Source organism: Strigops habroptila, chromosome 10, assembly GCF_004027225.2.
Source record: "Strigops habroptila isolate Jane chromosome 10, bStrHab1.2.pri, whole genome shotgun sequence".
Classification (NCBI taxonomy): Eukaryota; Metazoa; Chordata; class Aves; order Psittaciformes; family Psittacidae; genus Strigops; species Strigops habroptila.
In genome coordinates, this window is record NC_046359.1 from 16,262,407 (window position 1) to 16,284,182 (window position 21,776).

The 21,776-nt window shown below is 41.6% G+C and overlaps 1 protein-coding gene across 2 annotated transcripts in view; it reads right to left on the bottom strand.

The window, feature by feature from the left end:
- NID1 (nidogen 1) overlaps positions 1–9,356 on the bottom strand; it is a 44,868-nt gene extending 35,512 nt beyond the window's left edge. For both annotated transcript variants that reach the window (XM_030500283.2, XM_030500282.2), the window contains exons 1-3: positions 9,049–9,356; positions 1,916–2,215; positions 498–727 (exon numbers count right to left, since the gene is read on the bottom strand). In XM_030500283.2, coding sequence (XP_030356143.1) covers positions 498–727; positions 1,916–2,215; positions 9,049–9,252 — 734 coding nt within the window. In that variant the 5' untranslated portion in view covers positions 9,253–9,356. The remainder of the gene's footprint in view (positions 1–497; positions 728–1,915; positions 2,216–9,048) is intronic.
- Positions 9,357–21,776: the final 12,420 nt, after the last annotated feature.

The following is a 21,776-nucleotide window of genomic DNA, read 5'->3' on the forward strand; positions in this document are numbered from 1 at the left end:
TATTCAGCTATAAAACACCCCTGGCAGTTTGGATAGCATCTTTTTTCCTCCACACCCAGAGCAATCTTCCTGAGAATTTCTAGCCTTCTTGTCTTCAAAGTGATGGGAACAGAAGGAGACAGTTGGGCCACAGAGATCTTGCTCATACTTACTAGAACTTTCTAACTCATTCCCTTTCCTTCTTGTTCCTTTTTTTTTCTTTCAAAAGAAAAGACTGCCCAGGATAGACTGTGAAGAGTTAAAGTCTAAGTGGTCTTATTTTTGGAAGGGATAACTATACAGCAGTTCCTACCACTGACAATGGAAATATGGACTTTCAACAAATTAGACAGAAGTCCTCATATTTCTCAAGAGAGTGGGTATTTATCAGTGGCAGACTTTGCAATTTCTCATACAATGACTAATGGGATCTTACTCATTGACTCATACTACAATTAAGAAAAACATGGAACTCCTCGGTGTTTTCTTGAGGAGTTTAAACAAACAAAAAAGCATACTTGTGCAGGTTTCTAATGCTGTCTTCATCATTAGCAATGACATTGTAGGATCCTGGCTTTTCCCAAAAGTAGTAGTTTGTAGAGGCTTGACTAAAGCCAACCATAGCGGGAATCTTTTCATCATCTTTCTTGGAGTATGTGCTATAGAACTGCAAACTATCTTCTGGATAAAGGAAAATAGCATAGGAACTGGAGTCAGAAGAGGCTAAAACAGCCTGGAATGTGTTTCTCTGTGGAAAAAAACAAACAAAACAAACCCAAAACAACATCCATTTACTTATGGAAAAACAGTCACGACAGACAACAGAATAACTTTTTTTAAACATGAAGTCAAAATCAGAATTTCCATCACACACATCATGTCCTTCCGAGGAGAAATCAGTATTACACATGCTTAAGTTTTGCTAAGGCAGTTTTAGCTTTAGCGTGCATAAACATTAAAAAGAAAGCATTACCAAAGGTAAGTTAAATCTGTTAGGACACGGCCAGAGAGGCTGCCTAAAACACAGCAATTCTAAGTTCTATAACTTGCATAGGATGCTATATCACCTCCTTAAAATAAAGGGAGTGATGTGTTAGACTAAACAGAAAAATTCTGTAAACAGAATATTTAAAGAAGAGTTCAAGTTTCATGCTGCTGCAAGTATCTTGTCTTGTAGGAACCACCAAGACAGCACCTCAGACATCAGTTGTTTGTTGCTACCTGAGTGCAGAATCATTACTGTGAACACAATGGTTGTGCCTAACTTGACACAAGAAATTACTCTTTGACAAAATAAGGTTTTCTAAGTTGTGGTAATGTTCTCAACTTTAAACACTGTTATCAGGGTCATCAGCTGGGATATTTATGATGCATAAAGTTACATCTTTTTGCAGGATAGTAGCTAACATGGTTTTAAAAGGGAAAATTGTTTGCAAGTAATAAAAAAACCAACCTCAAAACTATTCTTCATTCAGTACTAGCTACAAAGCATTTCTGTAAATGCAACGTCACCTCTCCAAAAGGATGTCACAGTTTGAAGTTCCTATTAGTCCACATAGAGAGTTTGATGTCAAAAAGACTTAAAGGTCTATTAAAAAATGCAAACCAACTGCACTAAATTGCACAGATGGAGGGCAGGCTATCCTACTATTTCAGATATTACCACAACACACTTAACATTCAGAGTAAGAGTTGTCAGGGAATACAAACAAATCGGCTATGTAGATTCAAGGATTTTCTTTTGAATTAATACAATACTGTAAAATAAAAATGAAGTCAAAATCCTGGAAACTCCTATTTTGCTACAGTTTTTTCAACAATAAAATACATTCTGAACTGTACAAGATTCATTTAAACACAAAGGAATCTAAGCCTTCAAGACAACAGGTTATGGTGTTCAGCTGACCATATGTCCAACATGTCTTAAAGCTCTCACCTTTTCTTCCAAAGCATGACCTTCTCCCAATGCCTGGTAAGGAGCCACAAGCTTCCAAGTAACAATGACAACACTACTGGGATCAAAAGTAGTCTCAGGAAAACCTCTTTTGATATAGTCTGATGCAAGTTGCAAGACATCTGAGGATGAATCTTCTCTGTAATACACATTTCCACGTCCATCTGTTGTGTCCAGGTCAGCCATAAAAGGAGCAATAGCCCCAAAACTGATTGGGAATTGACCCAGATATTTTTCTTCACTTGAAGGTTCATTCACTGCAATAATCCCATTAGTGGCAACCTAATAAAAAGGTGGAAATTATAAGATAGACACTGCTCATATGGCTGTCTCCCACACCTATGTGCTTTAAATCACAACATTTTGATTGCATTTCCAAAAGAAATGGAGTCAAAAGTCAGTCTTGTACTTGAAAAGTAACAGAATTTTTTCAAGTTTTTGTTTTGTATCCTGTTTCGTCAAGAGTCCTGGGATTTCAGTTGTCCAAAACCAGATGTCTGCTTTACAGATAGACCACTCTTTTTTCCCTAGATAAAGATTTTAGTTATTTAAATTTCAAACACTTATTGCCTCTTCCAACAAAGATACACAACACCACCACATTTCACAAGTTTCCAAATCTCTGCCAGTCTGAGACCCAGCACAACCCCTCTGTGAGTCTGTCAAGAATTGTATACAGATGAGCGGCAGCATCACTGGGCATGGAAAGGACAAAGCAAATATTTGCAACAGCTACTTTTTTGGTTAACCGGCTAGCTAAATTCTTGCCTGGTGTAAAGCAGTGTGGACTACAGAGAAGCTCTATCAAAGTAATAGCATACCCTCTGGGCATCTGGACTTCTACCATGAACGCAGACGAGGACACTTACTCTGGACACTTTAGAAAGCTGCCCATTTCTAAGAAAGTCTGATGTCCATAAAAACAAACCACAAATGGGCAGGGGGAGGAGAAAGTGAAGAGCTCTGTCATGTTCCACATGTAAATCATGACACAACAGGCCATGTCACTCCCATGAAAACCTGGTTAGGGAGTCAGGATGCAAGTAGGCCACAGCTGAGCTTTCCTTGCTACTACAGCACTGCCTCAGAAGCTGATAGAACTTCCGAACAAAGAACTGATCTATACATAGACGCCTACCCAAAAAACTGTTCCATGCTTAAATATTGTAACAGCTTGGGTGAAAGTCTTCTGGGAAGACATACAGATTTCTCTTTGGCCAGGACTGCTTCACTTCACTATAACCATCCTCCTAGGAACTTCTCTGCTACTGTGCCAGGTTGATTGCAACAAGCTGCAGCTCACTCTTGAGATACCCTGTGAGCACAGCTCCTATACCAGAGGCTATAGAAGCTAGGAGACAGGCTTTCTATAGCAGATACAGGCTATCCTGTAAATTCCCTTACAGCTGAGTGTCCTGATATGGTCCTATGGAAAACTGGCTCTATTACTTGGGGGAGAAGGGGAAAGACAACACAGAGGGGACAGACGATGTACACCACCACATTAACATATACAAGTGAAATCTTGGTATGAAAATGCACATATACTGGCCCAGCAAGATTCAACTGGTCTGTGAGATGATGACTTGCAGCCAACCACCTCTGACTAAAAATAACATACATACATACGTACAGCTAGATGCTGGGGCATGTCCAAGCATGCCAACTGAACTCCCTTGGCAAACCAGAGCTCACTCTCACACACACAGAAGCAGTAAGCAAGACTACAGGTGTCAGGCCTTGAGGCAGCACATAAACTGCTCACACGCAAGTCCTAGGCCCTTCTTCCAGACATGTATGACACTGTATGGATCAGCCACTTACAAATGTATTTCCAAGTGTTTGACTACCTAATAACAGGGCATATCTGACAACCTGCAGGCAGGCAGGCACTCACCATTCCAGAGCTGCTGGCACACACACAGATGACTTAGAAAGGGACAGAGGTCCCAAAACTGGCACCACAAGCTGTGAAACTAAAACTGCAATTTCCCACAGATTTATCTGACTCACAGGGATTCTTGCGAGTCCAAGAAGAACAAACTGCTGCTGGATCTTCTCACATGGTCAAGATGTTCACAACATTACACAATCTTTATTAGTGCTTGGAAAAGGGTCAGAATGGCCACCGTGACTCAGGCTGCAAGACTTTCTAGCCCTGTAGCCTGTCCCCAGGTCCATCTGCTAGCTTACGGATGCAGCAGAACAAGAGGAGGACATGCATGCACTCTTCCAACCACATTCAGCTCAAAGGATTCCCTGTGGTTTGACTGGTCATCCTCAGTGGATCTCCTGCACATACTTGTTAACTCTTCTCATAACCTTCAAATTTTTATTCCCCGGCCAGTACTACATATGTTCTTCAAGACACAGAAAAGCCATGGGCTGTGCAAACGTGTCAGGGATGTTGGCTACACGTGTCTTGGCAACAGCCTTTAAAATTTGGGTCACCATCACCGCTACTATGTATAGCAGATCAAAAAAAAGTCTAGTATGGAAACTCATGCTACAAATCAGCCCTTCGTATGCAACACATCCCTACACCTTGGAACACTCTTTTGGCTACCCAGGGGGTCAGAGAATGCTCCCTGCCACAGGCCAGTGGTCAATCAGCCTGGTGCATAACTGGATAATGGTTAGCATGAACCATTAGCTAAGCTTTGCAAAGAGTTCACATGGTATATTAGACTTCACTTTTAAAATGCCTTGATATATGATGACGGCATTGTCTGCAGATGTATAATTTCATTACCTGCTACAGTGAAAGATGCTAAAAACATCAAGATCATGTAAAAAAAAGGAAGTTGGCTTTATGCATGAACAGTAATCTGAGATACATAAGCAGTACATAATCTGCACAAGCAGGATGGGAGCACAGGTCATGTTAGAAAGTGAGAGAAGCAGCTGAACATTGTGATCGGTTTTCCTCTAATCATTTGTGACTAAACAGTGGCCACAGATTCTAAGGTGAACCGTGAATTTCTGGAATACAGAACTAAAAAGACAGGGTTTCCCCAGACTAGACCCTGCAATTGCAGGCAGACATGCATCAGAGATCTAGTCCAGAAAGGTTCCCAAAACTTCGATAACATGTTAGAAAATGCCTCTAAACCCTGTAAAGCAAAGCTGAAACCCTAAAAATTGCAAGCAATCGATTATACTATATCACTGGAAAGCAGTAGGGAAAATGCTTTCTTCCCTACTGGGAAGAGGAGGGAGGGGGCGTTACAGTCTGCCTGCTAAGACCTTTTAGCAAGAAGATGCACTCCACCTTTAAAGTAATAAATTTATTATTAAGTTAGAAGTTCTTCCCTTCCTTCTCCTTGCTTACACTTTTTGTACACAAGCATCCCTACTCCCACTCTAACTCCCCTTGTGAAAGATGACCAATGTTTGAAGTACTTTAAACAAATTCCATGCTCTTCATCAGATTTGGTGTGTGCAGACTTTGTGGCTGCATGATCCCCCATTTATGGCAAAGATTATAATAACATTAAGAGAAAACACAATCAGTACTAGTTAATACTACAGAACAAAGTTGAGAGCCAAAGAAATGACCCAGCATTTGGCCCTCCTCTTTTTACCTATCAGGGACATGCTTCCGACTATTCATTTCCTATCTTCCTAAAAACTTAAATGCAACAAGCAATTTTATTAAGGAGATGCAAAAATGCCAACCCCATCTTCATTTGTTTGTAATTTATAAATGAGGCAGTTCAGTTTTCAATGCGAAGGGAATGCTTGGTTGGAAGTACTAAATCACCAAGAAAACATTTGCAAGCCATTAAGTGAAAATACACACACAAACGGCTCACTTTGCAAAGAGATTTTTAGTGTTGAGAAAGAACATTTATTATTACTGAAAAAAGTGCTTTTAGTTTTCAGATTTAACAATACATTTATACTGACAAAGATGGTGAATAGTATGATTTAACTTTACCCTGTCTCTTTTAAGAACACACATTTAGCTTCAAGCATGAAGCCCCAAATAAAGATAAGTAACTCAGGGTAAGTAATGGGTTTCATTAAAGTATCTTTCCTGTCAAAAGGGAAGGGGAAGGGGGCGTTGTCTAAAGACCAACTGTACGGTACATCTTTCCTTTTAGGGTATTATACTATTTAACTTGACAAGAACTAACACAGATGTATTTTTAGCATGTTAAACTTCTGGACTACACGCATAGTTAACATACATTCATGGTTTGTAGGAGAACAAATCACACACACTATTACAGGTCAATCTTGAAAAACCAAGTGAGGAGAAGCAAGTACAAAGTACTTCAATTGAAAGAAAAAGTATATCTGTGTGTGTATAACAATAACTAAAGTTTCAAACAAATGAGGTACTTTTCCCTATCCAGTGACTAGGCATTTTGAGGACTTGAGTATTTCTGAGTAAGGGAGTTTAGAAAAAAATGTCATCTATTTGTATAATGAAGTGCCAGTTGACTTAAAGCAGAAAAACTTTCTAATACAAACATAACCAACTCTTAAGTTAGACAGTTAGTAAAAGTACGGATCAAAAAATTGATCCAACCTTGCCTTAAAGGACTCTGATTCTTCCCTAAAAGGAAGTACTCCCTAGTCCTTTAACTGTTCCACATCAGTGAGCCCTAGTGTAAACTGCAAAAAGCTTAATAAAAGCATGCTATTAAAACAAATAGATCAGTATGGGTTACTGACAGGATTCAGTGTTATAAATGTTGCATAGGAAAACACCATATCGAAGATCACAGTATGTCAAAGTCTGTTTCCACTTATATTAAATAAAAGTTTTGTTGCCAAGAATTTTATGAAAAGTTGATATTAAACAATCATTCCTTGGAATTCCTTGCCTTTTTATTCATGTGTAGAGCTAACTCAAACAACTCAGCTTCTCAAATGCTGGAAAAACTAGCGAACCCACACAGATTTGCAACTGACTGAAGGCAAAACTTGCAAAAATCAAGTACTGAAAGATTAAGATAAGCTTATCACAGTATCCTGATGAACTATACAGAAAGACGTATTTACATGACAACTCAAAATCTGATTCGGGAACTCCTTTATGTATTATAATGTGTTTCTACCAACACCACACATTAATGGTATCAGCTTGATAATATTTACTATCAAGTAGCAATACTTTGGTAAATTTTGCTTACTGAATAACATCAGAGAGCTTAGTAAGTACTCATTGCCAATATACAATAAAACCGTGTACTGTGAAGGAGCAGTTAAGACTGCTCAACACATTTCCTTAACAGGTATGCTGAGACCCAGCACTTCCTTTTCCTACCCCCATACAGTTTGTACTGTTCTTCTGGTTTGCAATACTTGTGACAGATGCAATGCAAGATAAAAGGCCTCTATATACTATGTAGACTAATACTGAAATAACCCTTCATTATCAGATTTTGTATTAAAATCACCCATATTTAGTACTGAGTAAGCATGCTGAAAAGAGCCCTAAAAGTGATTCTGCAGCACAGCCTCTATATGAGTATTCCTCTAGACAAACACTAACTAGAACTGCTCCTGTTTTATGGCACAGGCAAGTAACAAGACCATTAAACTAAAGAAACCTAGTGTGGTTAACCAATTTACTGCTCTTGAAATCTCTGTCCTCTTTCTGTCACTTATCTGACACATTAGTGGTTATCTTTGCTTCTCAGTGACAGATACAGAGCCCCCTGTCTTTCAAGAATATGCCTGTGCTTCAAAAAGTGTGGTTTTTACCTGGGTTGGCTAATCAGTGACTAAACTTAGAGTATGGAAGACAAGACAATGAACTAAGGGTCACACCAAAGTCTGAACTCCACTTAATACTTGTGAATTACTTGGTCTCCACTGCCAGCCAGTGAAGACATCCATTTTCCACACAGGCATAACTTGAATCCCTCAAAATTCTGGATTTTAGATGTAATTCCATGATTTATATAGGAACGGGCAGTGTGGACAATGAAAGAGTATAACTGGAGTGGCAGCGGTAATGCAAGCATGTTAAATCTTTGGTGAATGCCCATAAAACTGACCCAAGTACCTGGGAACTACATCACATTTTGAATGACTGCAGCCACTGAAGGTGTAGTTTCCCAAGAGCCTCCATGTAGATAAGTCCCCAGAGCTGCGTATTAGACCTACGGTGCTAAAGGATGTTGGTTTTTCCAGACAGGGAGGTGGGGTTTAACTTGATCAGATTAACACACATTGGGCCTTCCTTATTAAGACCTTTCTGAACATGCAAGTTAGCATCTTCAACTGCCTGCCTAGATGAGGTTTCCAGGGAAAAGAGGCAATGATAAAACAGTCAGTACTCTTGCAGCGTTTTGAAAACATGCTGCCATCATAACTGGTTTTTTCCTAGCTACTTTTGAGCAGCTTTGTTCCAGACAATCTGTTTTCAATCCCACCTTCATATACTAAACGTCCTCCATTAGCTATAAACATGCACACACATCTCTGGGATGCAGATCCTGCCATGAGGCACGCACACATGGCTGAGCTCTGCCTACAGCCCAAAGCCTGCAATTGCGCTGGGTGTGGATTTCCCTACCCCAGAGACCCTTGAGCAATGAACATCTGAGAGCGCCTAAGGCATTAAGGGGCAGAAAGCACTCAGTGCTCAGAGGTGCAAGCCTTGGATATGCCAGGCTGCTGGTTAGACACTCATGGTTTCAGTTTTGTGACTTTGGCGTGCTGAAACACACAAAACATAGACCACGACGAGGATGTTCCTTAGCTGGACATACACCCTATGCGGGAGCACAAAAACCGTCTGGGGATGGTGATCATTCTGGATAACCAGTTGCATTCTCTTTATCCTCCTACTGTCTGTTGCATCGCCTCCCAGTACAGGCTGCCGTACACTGCAAAGAATCAGCAACAGCCACACTGCGAGAAGGGAATTAACCCAGCCTTGATGCCTAACTGAACACAGATGGAACAATGAGGCTCTTTGGACCGACCTCTGATCACGGCGCTCACACAACCGACGTGAAACCCATCAAGTACCACCACGCACCAATCCCAAACTAGGCAACACCACGGCAAGAAGGGACAAGCCCCCCGGGGAGACCCCAACAGCCTTCCCGCCCCTCCGGCAGCCGGAGAGGGGCTCTCGGTCCCACACTCACGTAGAGGGAGCGGACGGCAGCCCCGTAGAACCGCAGCGGCGTGCTCAGCTCCAGCGCCGCCGAGCGCACATCGTCCCCGTGCGCCAGCGCGGCATCGCCGCGCTCCTCGCCATGGGGCAGCAGCACCAGGCGCTCGGCGGGCAGCGCTAGCGGCAACGCCAGGGCCAGCAGCGCCCAGCGCAGGCAGCTCCGCACGGCGCGCATCCCGCCGGCTCCGGGCGCGACGGCGCCGTCCCGCCGATATAAGCGCGGGAGGCCGGGCCCGGCCGGCTCCGCGGCCAATGGCTGCGCTGGGGGCGAAGGGCGGGCGGGACTCAACCGCCCCCCGGGGCGCCCCCAGCCTGGCTTCGCCCGCCGCCGCGACCCCGGGGCCTGCTCCCACAGCCCGGGCCGGGGGCACAGAGAGGGACGAAGTGGCGTTAGCTCCGGCACGGAGGGACGGTCTCCGGGGGGCGCTGGGTGGTGAGGCTCAGCCGCTGTCGAGATCAGAGCGAGTCGCTTGAGGGGTGAGGAACTCAGGAAGTTAAGTGGGTGCGGGGATGTAGGAGTCCGAGAGTTGCTCTCAAAGCTATGGCCCTTCCCAGGGCCGCTGCCGTTTCCGAGTTAGTTAGGGAAATGCAGACTCCAAGTTACTCCAGCAGCTGCAGGATCTTCCACCAGCGTGGCAATGGCTAAAGCGCCGAAACAAAGTACTAAACCCGATGTGGAACAAAAGTATGAGCCTCCCTGTTGTCTTCTGAAACCACTTTGATACCAGGTGTTTATTATGGCTGGAGAAAATTAAGAAGTACACTGAAATGCATTTCATAAATTAATATCATCAATGTCAGATGTGCACTTAGCTGTCAACTATTAAAAAAAAAATTAAGAAAAATCTGTAAATGAAAACTCACTGTTGATATGACATACTCAGAAAAGAAATATGGGATATCTAAATATATTCTTTCTGACTATGTCTTCTTGGTTTATAACCTAGTCCTACTCCCAGAAACACTCAGAAGCAACTGAAGAATTGGGTACGTTTCATGTATCTTTCCTACAGCTTCCAAGTGAAGACAGCAGAGTTCAAGCCCTGACCAGCAAAGTGCAAGCCCCAATATTTCCACAGAATGATTACAGCAGAAAATAACCGGAGGGAAAGCAGCTGAAATGCCATCCAGGTGCTTTGTACATGGCTTTTTTACAGTTATTTACAATTGACTGCCATATTTCGGTAAAACAGAGACAAGCAGCATGGTGCTCTGGGAGGAGGGCAAGTCCCCTCTCCACCCAATTCAGTTCTTGCTGTATTTGCACCTGCAACTTCCTTCCGTATTGTCAGAGCCCCTAAGACAGTAACTGGTGGATTCAGGGACATCTGGCTAATCACTGCTCCAAAAGCAGTCTCTTGGCTGGATCACCATTGTATCTGAGCACAGTCATATTCACAAAGACATCTCAAGATACCTAGCTGAGGTATCTTTCTCCTCATTTGACAATGGATACTTAAACTATAAGCAGTTAAACAAACTGTAACTTCTTACCCACACTAAATGTATACAGTGGAATACTACTAACTGCCTTCACCATTCATTCTCCCATTACAACCTCGCCTCTCCAGCATAAGCCCATTCCCAAACCTTGCAGAACCTAAAGGCAAGATGTACTTGTGCAGTGTAGCAAAGAGAAAGCCTAAACTAAACCCTGTAACACCTCCAGAACCCTATACACATTCACAACATAAAAACGTCATTTCTATTAGGCTAAAAGTTTTCCATATACTTTCCACATATTCCTTCAACACAAAAATCAATGTGAACGAAAGGAAGATATAAGCACAAGAAGAAAACTGAGAGGGTAACATTTTCCTGTCAGATCCACATGACTTCCTATTATTATGTCCAGAATTCAGAGGATGAGGACCACTGGGAAGCCAGAAACTTACTGTAGTAAATTTTAAACTGATTTGAAGGCTGAAGAGTTACATAACTTCATCTGCATGTTTAAAACACAGAGTAACAGCCATGTCATGGTAAATCCTTTGCCCATTAGTCAGTATATTGTGATTGTTTATTCTGTTTTTACCCTAAGAGGATTGCAGTGTTTCTGTTGTAGCTGAATAATTTTAGCTTGCATGCAGCTGCCACTGTTAGGAGTAACGAGAAGTGTTAGTTCTAAAACTAAAAAATATTTTCAGCTGTCCTTTCTAGCATCTTCAGTAAAGACCTGAAAAAGAGTGGAAAAGCATGCTTACATAGAATCATAGACTAGTTGGAGTTGGAAAGGACCTTAAGATCATCTAGTTCCAACCCCCCTGCCACGGGCAGGGAAACCTCGCACTAAACCATGTCACCCAAGGCTCTGTCCAACCTGGCCTTGAACACTGCCAGGGATGGAGCATCCACAACCTCCCTGGGCAACCCATTCCAGTGCCTCACCACCCTCACTGTAAAGAACTTCTTCCTTATATCTAATCTAAACTTCCCCTGTTTAAGTTTGAAGCCAAGTCCTTCTCTGCAGGGCTGCTCTGAATCTCTTCTCTGCCCAACCTGTAGCAGTGCCTGGGATTGCCCCTACCCAGGTGTAGGACCTTATGCTATGGTTAAACTTCATAAGGTTGGCATCGGCCCACCTCACAAGTGTGTCAAGGTCTCTCTGGATGGCATCCCTTCCCTCCAGCGTATCAACCAAACCACACAGCTTGGTGTCATCAGCAAACTTGCTGAGGGTGCACTCAATCCCACTGTCCATGTCACCGACAAAGATGTTGAACAGGACCGGTCCCAACACCGATCCCTGAGGGACACCACTCGTTACAGGTTTCCAACTGGACATCGAGCCATTTACCACAACTCTTTGTGCACGGCCATCGAGCCAGTTCTTTATCCAGAGTGGTTCATCTATCAAATTGATGTCTCTCCAATTTAGAGAAATAAGATGTAATTAATTGGGAGATACTAATTGCTAACACCAACCAGAATGGAGAATGTGAAAGACTTTAGCAAGATTTGAGAAGGAAGAAACGTATTCAGGTGCAAACTGCAATATCATCAGCTAACACACCACCAAGAAAAATCTTCCAAAACATAGCTAGTGAATGCCAAGACGATCATCACATTTTCAATGGATCATAAATCAGATGTGACAGCAGCTTACAAAGCAACAGTATTCCCAGAGCAGCCACTGAGATCCTGTAGAACAAATGAGCAGGTTTTATTGTGTTACGAGGAGGTAAGTGACGTTTTCTAAAGGGATAGAATGATGCTGTTTTTCCAGAGATTGCTTGTGAGATCAGTGATGTCACAGAAAATTCACTACTAGAGAGACTTCAGAGTGAAACACTAAAAAAGATCAGAGGACCAGAGGGAGTGGCTTAGAAGGAATTGTTCAAGAACCAAATATGTGTACTTGGCTAAATGATAATGGGGAGGAGACTTGATTAACATCTTCCACCAAAGCTACAGAGCATCTTCAAATATCTGAAGACTGCTACCAAATAGACAAATAATATGAGTGAGTTTGAGAAGTACAGATAACCAGATCGCAGTAACTAGAAGCAGCCATGGAAGTATGAGAAAATGCTTCCTTACAATAGTCTATTTTCAGAAAAATTACAGATTAGGCATAGGAGAAGCAGAATGACAGAAAGCTGAGTGGTCCAACACTAGGTTGGTTGGGTTACTAAAGAACACACCTTAAGAGATAATTCCGTCCTTGATCATGCAACAAGACAGCCCGACAGATTTTGACCTGAGTTTCTGTGTTCATACAGTACTAAAATCGCTCACAGGCATGCATACACACACACATATTTGGAAACTTCCACTGCCTACATGTGAGGAGATTTGGAAAAGCGGATTGCAGATACTGTAACTCTCCTGACCTGCTCAAGCTCCTCCCCAGGTTCTACTAACAGAGAAAATAGAGTTAGTGACCACCTTGCTGGCACGACTGGAGGAAGGAAAGTAATGCCCTGGGCCCCTCATGATGATCTTCTCCTGTCCAAAGATGACAAAGCATTCTAGAGGATGTATCATCAAAGGAGAGAATAACCATGTGGTAACAAACTGGAGAGAATTGAGCATTTGGGGTAATGACAGGAAAGAATAGGACTGAGGTCTGCTGAGAAGCAGCATTTTTTAGAGACACAAGGTCATGGGAATCAGAGGGTCAAAGGCAAGGCTTGCAGGAAGATCATGGAGTGAAGGTCATAAATTTATATCACTCTGCCTTGGAACTTAATGTGCATTGTTCATTAGAGTGGAACACGATGAGATTCCATCTGTAACTCTACAGGAGCCATGTCACAACTCAGGAACAACTACAAACAGAGCATATTTTGCAGCAGAACTTCCTACAAAGAGAGACTAATTTTGAAGCACTGTTAAATGCTCTTGAGAGGAGATGTACAGGAAGGGCAATATTGCATCTTATCCTCTGCATTAATGTCGGGTACAGAAGATTGTAGAATTCCTTCTTCTTCTCTCATGCAGAGATCTTACAGGGCAACAAAAGGACAAGCTCCTTGGGAACTCATATCCTGTTCTAAGGAACAGCTGGGCAAGAATAGGGATGTGCTCACACTTGGCCAATGACCTGGTCAGTACAGAAGAGATAAAATGCTGTGACATAATGGTCCATGGCAGTAACGGTTTAGTGACTGCCTGGAACAAGGCAAGAAGCATGGGAGAAACAGCATCGCTCAGGCTCTTCCTAGGTCTGATGCTAGGAGGGACTGTTTACATTTCTAGGGTTACCTCCACCTCTTTCCATGTCTCATTATTAAAACTGATAACTATATTAATAAGAGACAGAAAAAAATTATCATGGAAGAAGTTATGCAGTGAAGTTATGTTTATACAGAATCATGAACACTGTTCTTCATCCCGGTTTGTAACTTCGGGAAAACGAGATGGAAAATGGAACAGAAAAATATCAGCATCACAAAAACTGGCTAGATAAAAAAGCAGTCTTACAATCCTCCCATCTGTCATGTAGCCACATGAAAAATATACTTTTTATCTTTTTATATATTTTATCAAAATATCCTTCTTATATCCTAATGCTTGTTGTCCTTCAGGAATGGAGTCTCTAATCCAGTAAGAATACTAGACCTCTCTGAGTAAGAGAGAATGTAATAGTGCAAGAAGGTATATAATTAAGTCTTCTATTTCAAAATTCAGCACAAGACTAACTAGTACACATACACCAAGTCAACTACTACATCTACTCCTAGTCTTACTGTTCCGTTATTATCTAAAATTTCTAGCTTTGTGCAACAGAAGACTCCAAACAGAAAATAACAACTGACTTCTAAAAAACATACATTTTGTCTTCCTGTCTTCTGTATGACCAGTTTCTCATATATGCAAAAAACAATTACAAATGAAGGAACATTCTTTTTAAACAATGGGAATGACATGTGGAAAAGCAATTTAAATATGACAGGAAGACGGACATGGAAAAGGTATCCTTTACCTCGTATCTACTCTGAGACTAAAGAAATAACTACTCTGACCCACTTGTATCTTACTGTGCCAGATTTCAGAACAAAAATAATACACACAGGAAATATACATTTTGTAGTCTGGTGATGAGATGGTATTTAATGCATCTATCACTTCAGATTGAATGTGCACCCAAATCAAACGCATTGCTAAATTTTGTATTCTGTTTTACTTGGGACCCAGACTTAGACTGCAATGAGTGTGAATTTCAGTTGTACATGGAACACACAAAAAAGTTATTGCATTGAGTCCTAGCAGCAAAGTTTCTACAGGACAACCAGGAAGAAAAGAGAGGCCAAGCACTGGTGTGATGCTAGTGGCAGCTAGAAATTCAGTAACGAATGATTATGAGAGAAGCTCAGCCTCAACTTTTCTACAAACATTCAAAAGGGCAAATAAAGTCTGAAACATTGGCACAGTATTTCCTGTGACAGCCAAGCTACCATCTCATATCTGGTCCCTGTGCCTACAGAGCACCCAGCCTCATGGAGCCTGGCCCTGCCTAGATTCTCTGCCTGCTAAAATACTACAACTTGCAACAACTATCATTTAGAAAAAGAGATTTCTCAGGTGACTATGAATAACCATGATAATTTAGAGAAGACACTTAACTCTTTTCCCCCATCATGATTCGATGATCTTTTTTACAAGGAAAGAGACTATTTCTGAAACTGATTTTCTGAAGTGGAATCCATTGCCTAAGCCTGCGAACTTCACCTAGGAGAATATATCATCACCTTGAGCAGCTGCAAGTAAAACAGAGAATCTGAATTTGGTTCAGGGTAGGTGATGCTGTGGTGCAGTAAAGGCCAACAATTTTAATGACTCTTTTTTTTTTTTTTTTTTTTTTACAACAGGACTGGATAAAGGAAGAAATATTTAATAAATATAACACCTATTCTTATTAACTATATGGTCTCAAAATTAGACTTTGGTTCACCTTTACCTGTAGAGATGAGAAAGCCCTGCACAGAGGGAGAACAAAGTTCCCTTTATCAGTCCATGCTTGGCCAGACTGAACACTAGGTATTACTATTTCCTTTAAGGAGGCTGCTTGAAAATATTTTCTTTGTTGGACCAGGTCTACTAAGAAAAAATTCCTCCACCCAAAAAAAAGATGTAAGTGCTTCCTGACCTCTCCTGCCTTCGGGAATCCACTCAGCACACGCCAAAGTTTCCTACAATTACTGAAATATATTTGTGAGCTTAAGACAATTTGCTGAGTGAGACTGATGTAAGCGTGTGCTCAAAGGCTAGAATGTTTCTTCGCAAAACCTTGCCTGAGGATGGCTGAATCATAACCTTAAGACTCCAAGAATGTTGTCAACAGGCAAAACTTTGGAGTGACAATTCTGCTGATCATTCCACACAAACTACTAGTAAAAACTGCTGTGTAGCAACTCAGTATTGGCACTCTGCTTCCTTAATTTCTTTTTCTTTTCTTCATGACGTTTCTACTACCTTGAGTTGAAATTGTAGCTATAAGGTCCTATTAATATAATCATTTATTCTTAGGTTAAACATGCATAAGTTCAAAAGCCATTTTTAATCTGAAGCCTTAATTTGTGTGCTTAGAGATATGTTTAAAATGTTGGACATAATGCGCGTAGCTGGCTCTAACACACTATGCATCTACAGTGCTGAAAGATTTTTCTCTCCTTTGTTTTTAAAAGCTGTGTAAAGACTGTGAACTTTCCCCTTGCCTGAAACTGTCCAGATCCAAAAAACTAGGAGTAATTCCATGAATTACAGCTATTTATTCTTCCTGACTCAAGGACTTATATTGCTGTCCACTTCACTTGGAATCTGCAGGCTAACATAAACAGTGGCCTGCTCATTTCTTCCCAAACACAGTTTAGCGTTTTAGCCTAGGATGTAAAACTGTAGTTTTGTCACAGAGCAACAATAAAACATGAGGATTTGCATTAAAGCAACTCTGTACAGAAACAATCACATTGCCCCTGGGAAAAAGAGGCATTATTTGCAAACACTGGGATTGATGCAATAACTTATTCATTGGAGAAGTGACAGGGTTGGAACAAGAAAAGCAGGAACTCTCTTTTTTTTTCCTACAAGAGGCACTGAGAACAAACTCTGTGTGCAGTCTACATTCCCAATTAAGAGAGGGGCAGGGTGTGATCCCTGAGGCCAAGTAGCAAGGACTGAATTGCATCCAAATTGCTAACCCCCAGATGTTACTGGCTGTCCCCACACCACAGAGTATATAGCCCCTGATCTTTGCTGGGTTACTGTAGCCCTAGGACACATTTTCCTTATTTTCTTCCCCCCAGTTCACAGTATCTGAAATGAACTGTTATGCAGTCCAGAAGTGGTTTGGTTACAGTGCAAAACTAAAGGCACATGTCACATACCACAGCCTGTGACATGAGGGTATGCGCAGGTATTTGAAGTTGCAAAGCCTTTGGGCTAGCTTTGGAAAATTAGACAGGGCCATGAAGGAAGTCTAGCCCTGGCTTGGGAATGCCTTTTGAGCACAGTCCTTGGAGCAAACTGTCCCCATACCACTCCTGCGATTGGTCTTGGAAAGAGCTATTTGGAGCAGGCAGGAAATCAGCTAACACTCAAGCAGTCTGGACATTCATTCAGGGGTCCTGTGCATGAGAGACATCCCTGACCCTCTCATTTAGCAATACAGATGTACCTGTGTATCTGCAGTCAGAGACACATTTTTAAGTTTTTCGAGGGGGAAAGACAGCAAGATTGTTACAACTGAAAAAATTACACTTGCAAATGAAAGGTTACCAAGTACCTTTTCAAGTAATAGTTGATTCTTGCTCTGTAGTCACTATTGGACTTCCACCTACATACATGATCTTTCTTGTCATACCTTCTCTCCCTGGAGCTCTCTGAACCCACTGTTAACATCCTCCTCCTCCTCTACCTTTCTCCCGCAAGGGCCTTTAACTCTGTACCGGTTATGTTCACCCTGGTTTCCTTCCTTGTCTTTTTATTAATCTTTTGGGATCTTAGGCCTGACCTGCTTCATGGCTCATTGACCAGTTCTCATTCCTTGAGTTCTTTCTCAGAAAAACTCACGTCTGTTTTCCTTTAACTGCAGATCTTTTATGATTCTCTCAAACTTCCTGCATGAAAAACATTTGAATGTTTTCCAGCAGCACAGCTCTTTCAAAGCACAGTGCTGCCAGCATGGGTTATTCTTATTTACAAGTAAGGCCACTAAACTTAACGAAATGACTTAAGAAAAAGAAATATTATCCAAAATAAGACTATCTAAATCTGGTCCTTAATTCCCTATTTATTTTTTTTTCCTTGAAATATACTAATTCTTATTTATGCATTTTACTTAATGCATTTGTTCCTTAAAACAATGATCTGATCCAGCAATCCCACCCGTCTTTACAGCCTTTTAAATAGAATATGAATTTGCCATTTAGAGGCCCCCTGTTCACCACGTGTACACAGGTTATGTAGTCTGAAAATATTTGCAGATGCAATTACAGAAAACAAACAATGGGGGGAAAACGTGTATTACATTGGACCTAAGTTTTAACAAGATGATTGTTTTCTGTGGATGTACTGATATTTATAATTTTATCATCTGAGGAAGGAATCTCACTTCTGAAGAATGAGCCACAGCGGTTGAACAAACAAGAGCATTGTGTTCTTCCTGAGGGAAATCTACGGCCCTCTGCTTCTTCCATATTAGTCAATGCAATTCAGTCATTTAAGCACTCAGAACAGGACTTTGCCCCATCCAAAACGTAATTATTTTCTGCAGCTTATTCCCTGCAGCAGTGCTAAAGCATAAAGCAGATTTTCATAGAGCAATCATGGTACTAATAGTCTCAACAGAACTTCCCATTACTATGCTGTCAACTCTCAAAACCTTTCCTGGTGATTTAAGAAACATTTATTGTTTTTCCACCTCACAAATAGAAAAATTAAGGCACCAAAGAAATACAGCTTGTCCACCTGGCAAATCAGAAGACACACAGGAAACTCAGTGGAGATTTCCTAACAACCAGAAGCAGCTTTCTGAAGTGGAGCAGACCATGTTTCCTCCCAAGACAAATGCCAGTTTCAACTAATAACTCTCCCTGTGCGTATCCAGAGTGTGAAGCTGTGTAGTTTTCCCTAATGGTCCCAAGCCTCAGGAAAGCTCACCAACTTGAGATATTCAGGGGGCTACCACATGGCAGAAATTAATTAAAAAAAAAAAAAAAAAAAAAAAATCACAAGGAAAAATTAAGAGTAATTTTTTTAAGGTGAACATGTGACAAATAATTATGTTGCTGGCTGTCAAATTCAGCCCTTCTGGGGAGTATATGACTGACAAATTATAATCCAGTAAGCAGAGGAAGATACAAAACTTTTGCAACAATTTTCCATTCTGTGTGGTGGAGGAATTAAAAGGTTAGCTTTCAGTATCTGCAAGCTGTTTCTGATCTCCATAAATTGTGCTGTCACTTTGAAAACAGGATGCATGCTTCAGAGTAAAGTAAAACAAACACATTGATTTAACACAACAGCAGCAGAAAATCACCCTTGACAGTGCAGTATTTTTCAAATCACCCCGTATCCAAAGACAGCAAAGTACAAAGAAGAAATAGGGAGGAACTTGCTTGGAATGATTCTCGCCTGACTAACACTTTACCATTAAAGTTTCCACAACATCATGTCCATTTTACATGGCAAACTATGACCAAGACTAAATTTTCTCATTTGCTGATGCTCATTTGCACATATTCATCAGCGTACATCTGTACGTTTCATGTATTTAAGTGTTCTCCAAACTTGGGAACATTTCTGCCTGAGCACTTGCAACCTTGAGGCTTTTATGTAGTATCATATATATCATACGTACAGAAGTAAGTGCATTACCCTTATTATCTCACTGCCAATAACTTTGATATTTTTTCTAGTTTCTATGATTTCTGAATATTACCTAGAGTGTACTACAGCATTCTCATGCTTTTCAGACTGACTTACAACAGAAATCCCCCCCAAATTGCTCAGCCTTGCCAAAGGACAAGACCTCTGTCTTCTCCAAAGAGCCCATCTTCACCGAACATGCTTTATTTCTCTTGGTACAAGACATAAACATTTGTTGTGTGTGTTGCTTCAGCAGACTAACAACTCCATTACTGTTCCATCATCCAAACCAGCTGCTTTCAGCTGCTTCTACCTGTGGTGCAGCCTGACCCAGTACTGAGAAGAGGAAACCTGCTGGCCTTCTACTGGCCTCAGTAATCTCACTCTTATTTCGAGGATGTCTTTGTTTCAATTGAGGAGGAATAACCAAGGAGGGGAAAAACTGGATTTCAAAACAGAGTCAGATGAGATAAAGATGGTGGGAGAGAGAAAGAGAACCTGAGTCTTTTAAGCCAGAGGATACAAACACAATCTTTGACAGTACCAGCATTTGTGCATGAGTTGTCCCATTCACTTTAAGGGGACTGATCACATAGGAACAGCAACCAGAAGAGAACAACATGGGCTATCCAATCCTGCAGGCAAAGAAGCAAGAGGTGGACTGCTGCGTAACCACGCGCACACTCCCAGCCCTACCAAACGAAACCCAAGGTCTGCTGATTCTGCTGGTCTTGGCACCCTCCATGAAAGATCTCTCACCTTCAGCAATGCTCAGCTAAGGTGAGTTAATTCTTTAAATGAGTTCCTGCTGTGTTTGAATAAAGGAGAAATGCTGCCACTAAATAATAAGGAAGGGTGCTTAGAGAAAGTAAAGAAATAGGCATGCCTGACTCGCTACACAAGAAAAGCACTAGAAGTGGTCCAAAGAGCAAAAACTGGGTGAAGTTAATGACAACCAAAAGGACAGAGAAGCTTAAACTGTGCATTTAGAAGTTATTTCTTGTTGAGTTTGACTTCTGCTTCTTATGTCTAATAGTTTATTTCTGTCTTCAGACCCCATTCAGCATTAAAGACTTCTTGGCATTGCAGGCTTTCTCTTTAGGATAACTGGCAAACTGCCAATATAAGGAGGCAGAAGCTGAGGGCTGAGCAAGTTTTCCCCTGTCTGAGATCCCATACCTGTGCAGTCAACCAGGAAAGATCCAAGCATATGCTATTCAACATGCATGGGCTACAGTAAATGATACTTTTAATACTGCATACCTTGCAACCTCTGAAAGGTGACTCTTCAAAGTTGGCATCAGGATTGCTTGAAAACAGCCAAGAAGCCACAATATCACATGGGAAGCAAAAGCACACCACAAAAGATGTACCCATGCAGCCAAAGCTTATGCTAAAGGAGGTAAATCTCTGCTGCGCAGCTCCACAGAGATACCTTGAAATAGAAACAGAGCTCAAACACCCAGCGTGACAGACAGGGTCCACTGACTGATGAGAACCTCTTGCCTTGCCAAGGTGTCAAGTCTTAGACATTAAAAGTGAGACAAACAACCGGCTCCAACCACACATTTTTTTGCAGCACTCTGCTGCCGACGCCTTCCCAAGGGAAGCTGTTCCCTTCCTGCTCCCCCACCTCTCCCGGTCACACTGTAGTTAACAAACCCTGTGTTTCAGACCGAGACGGTGCTCACTCTCAACCATTATCAACCGCTGCGTAGATTTTCGAGGCTGTGGGAGTTTGCACAGTCCATGCTGGAAGGGGAACAGCAAGACTCCACGTTGGCACAGTGCGTTCCTCTCAGCTTTCTTCCACCGTGCTCTGGTACAGAAGAGTAACAACAGCACCCTCCGCTGGCCCCGGCCATGAACACACCTGTAGGAAAGGGGCTGATACGAGCCGCTGCTAGATCTGTTATGCTAAATATAATACACCTTTTTACTAAACACACGAATGGGCCATGCTCTCTAGAAGCGGCCTCCAGCTGCCTCCAGTCACTACAAACATGCATACCTTAAAAGCAGAGGCAGAGACTATAAAGCTTATGCACAGAAGGAGCACTTAATGTTAATAACAAGATTCATAAGCTGTGCTACCATATATGAAAAGATATATTTCCCAAGCACACTGATCTTAATTAGCACTTTAGTTATAGTTATTTTTTCTCTTAATTTCTCAAGTGGCTGTACCATCTTTGCCTAGCTGAGATTGAGCTAGGAGCTTGCAACGAAAAATTCAATCAGGTATTACCATCACTGTATTTTTATCTCCAAGATTCCCGGCAATTGGATATGTGAAGACAGGGTGTCTGTGTGCATGAGAGTTTGGCAAAAATGGCTTTCATTTGGTCCAAAAAAAGTAAATAGAGACTCTCTGTGATTAAACACATT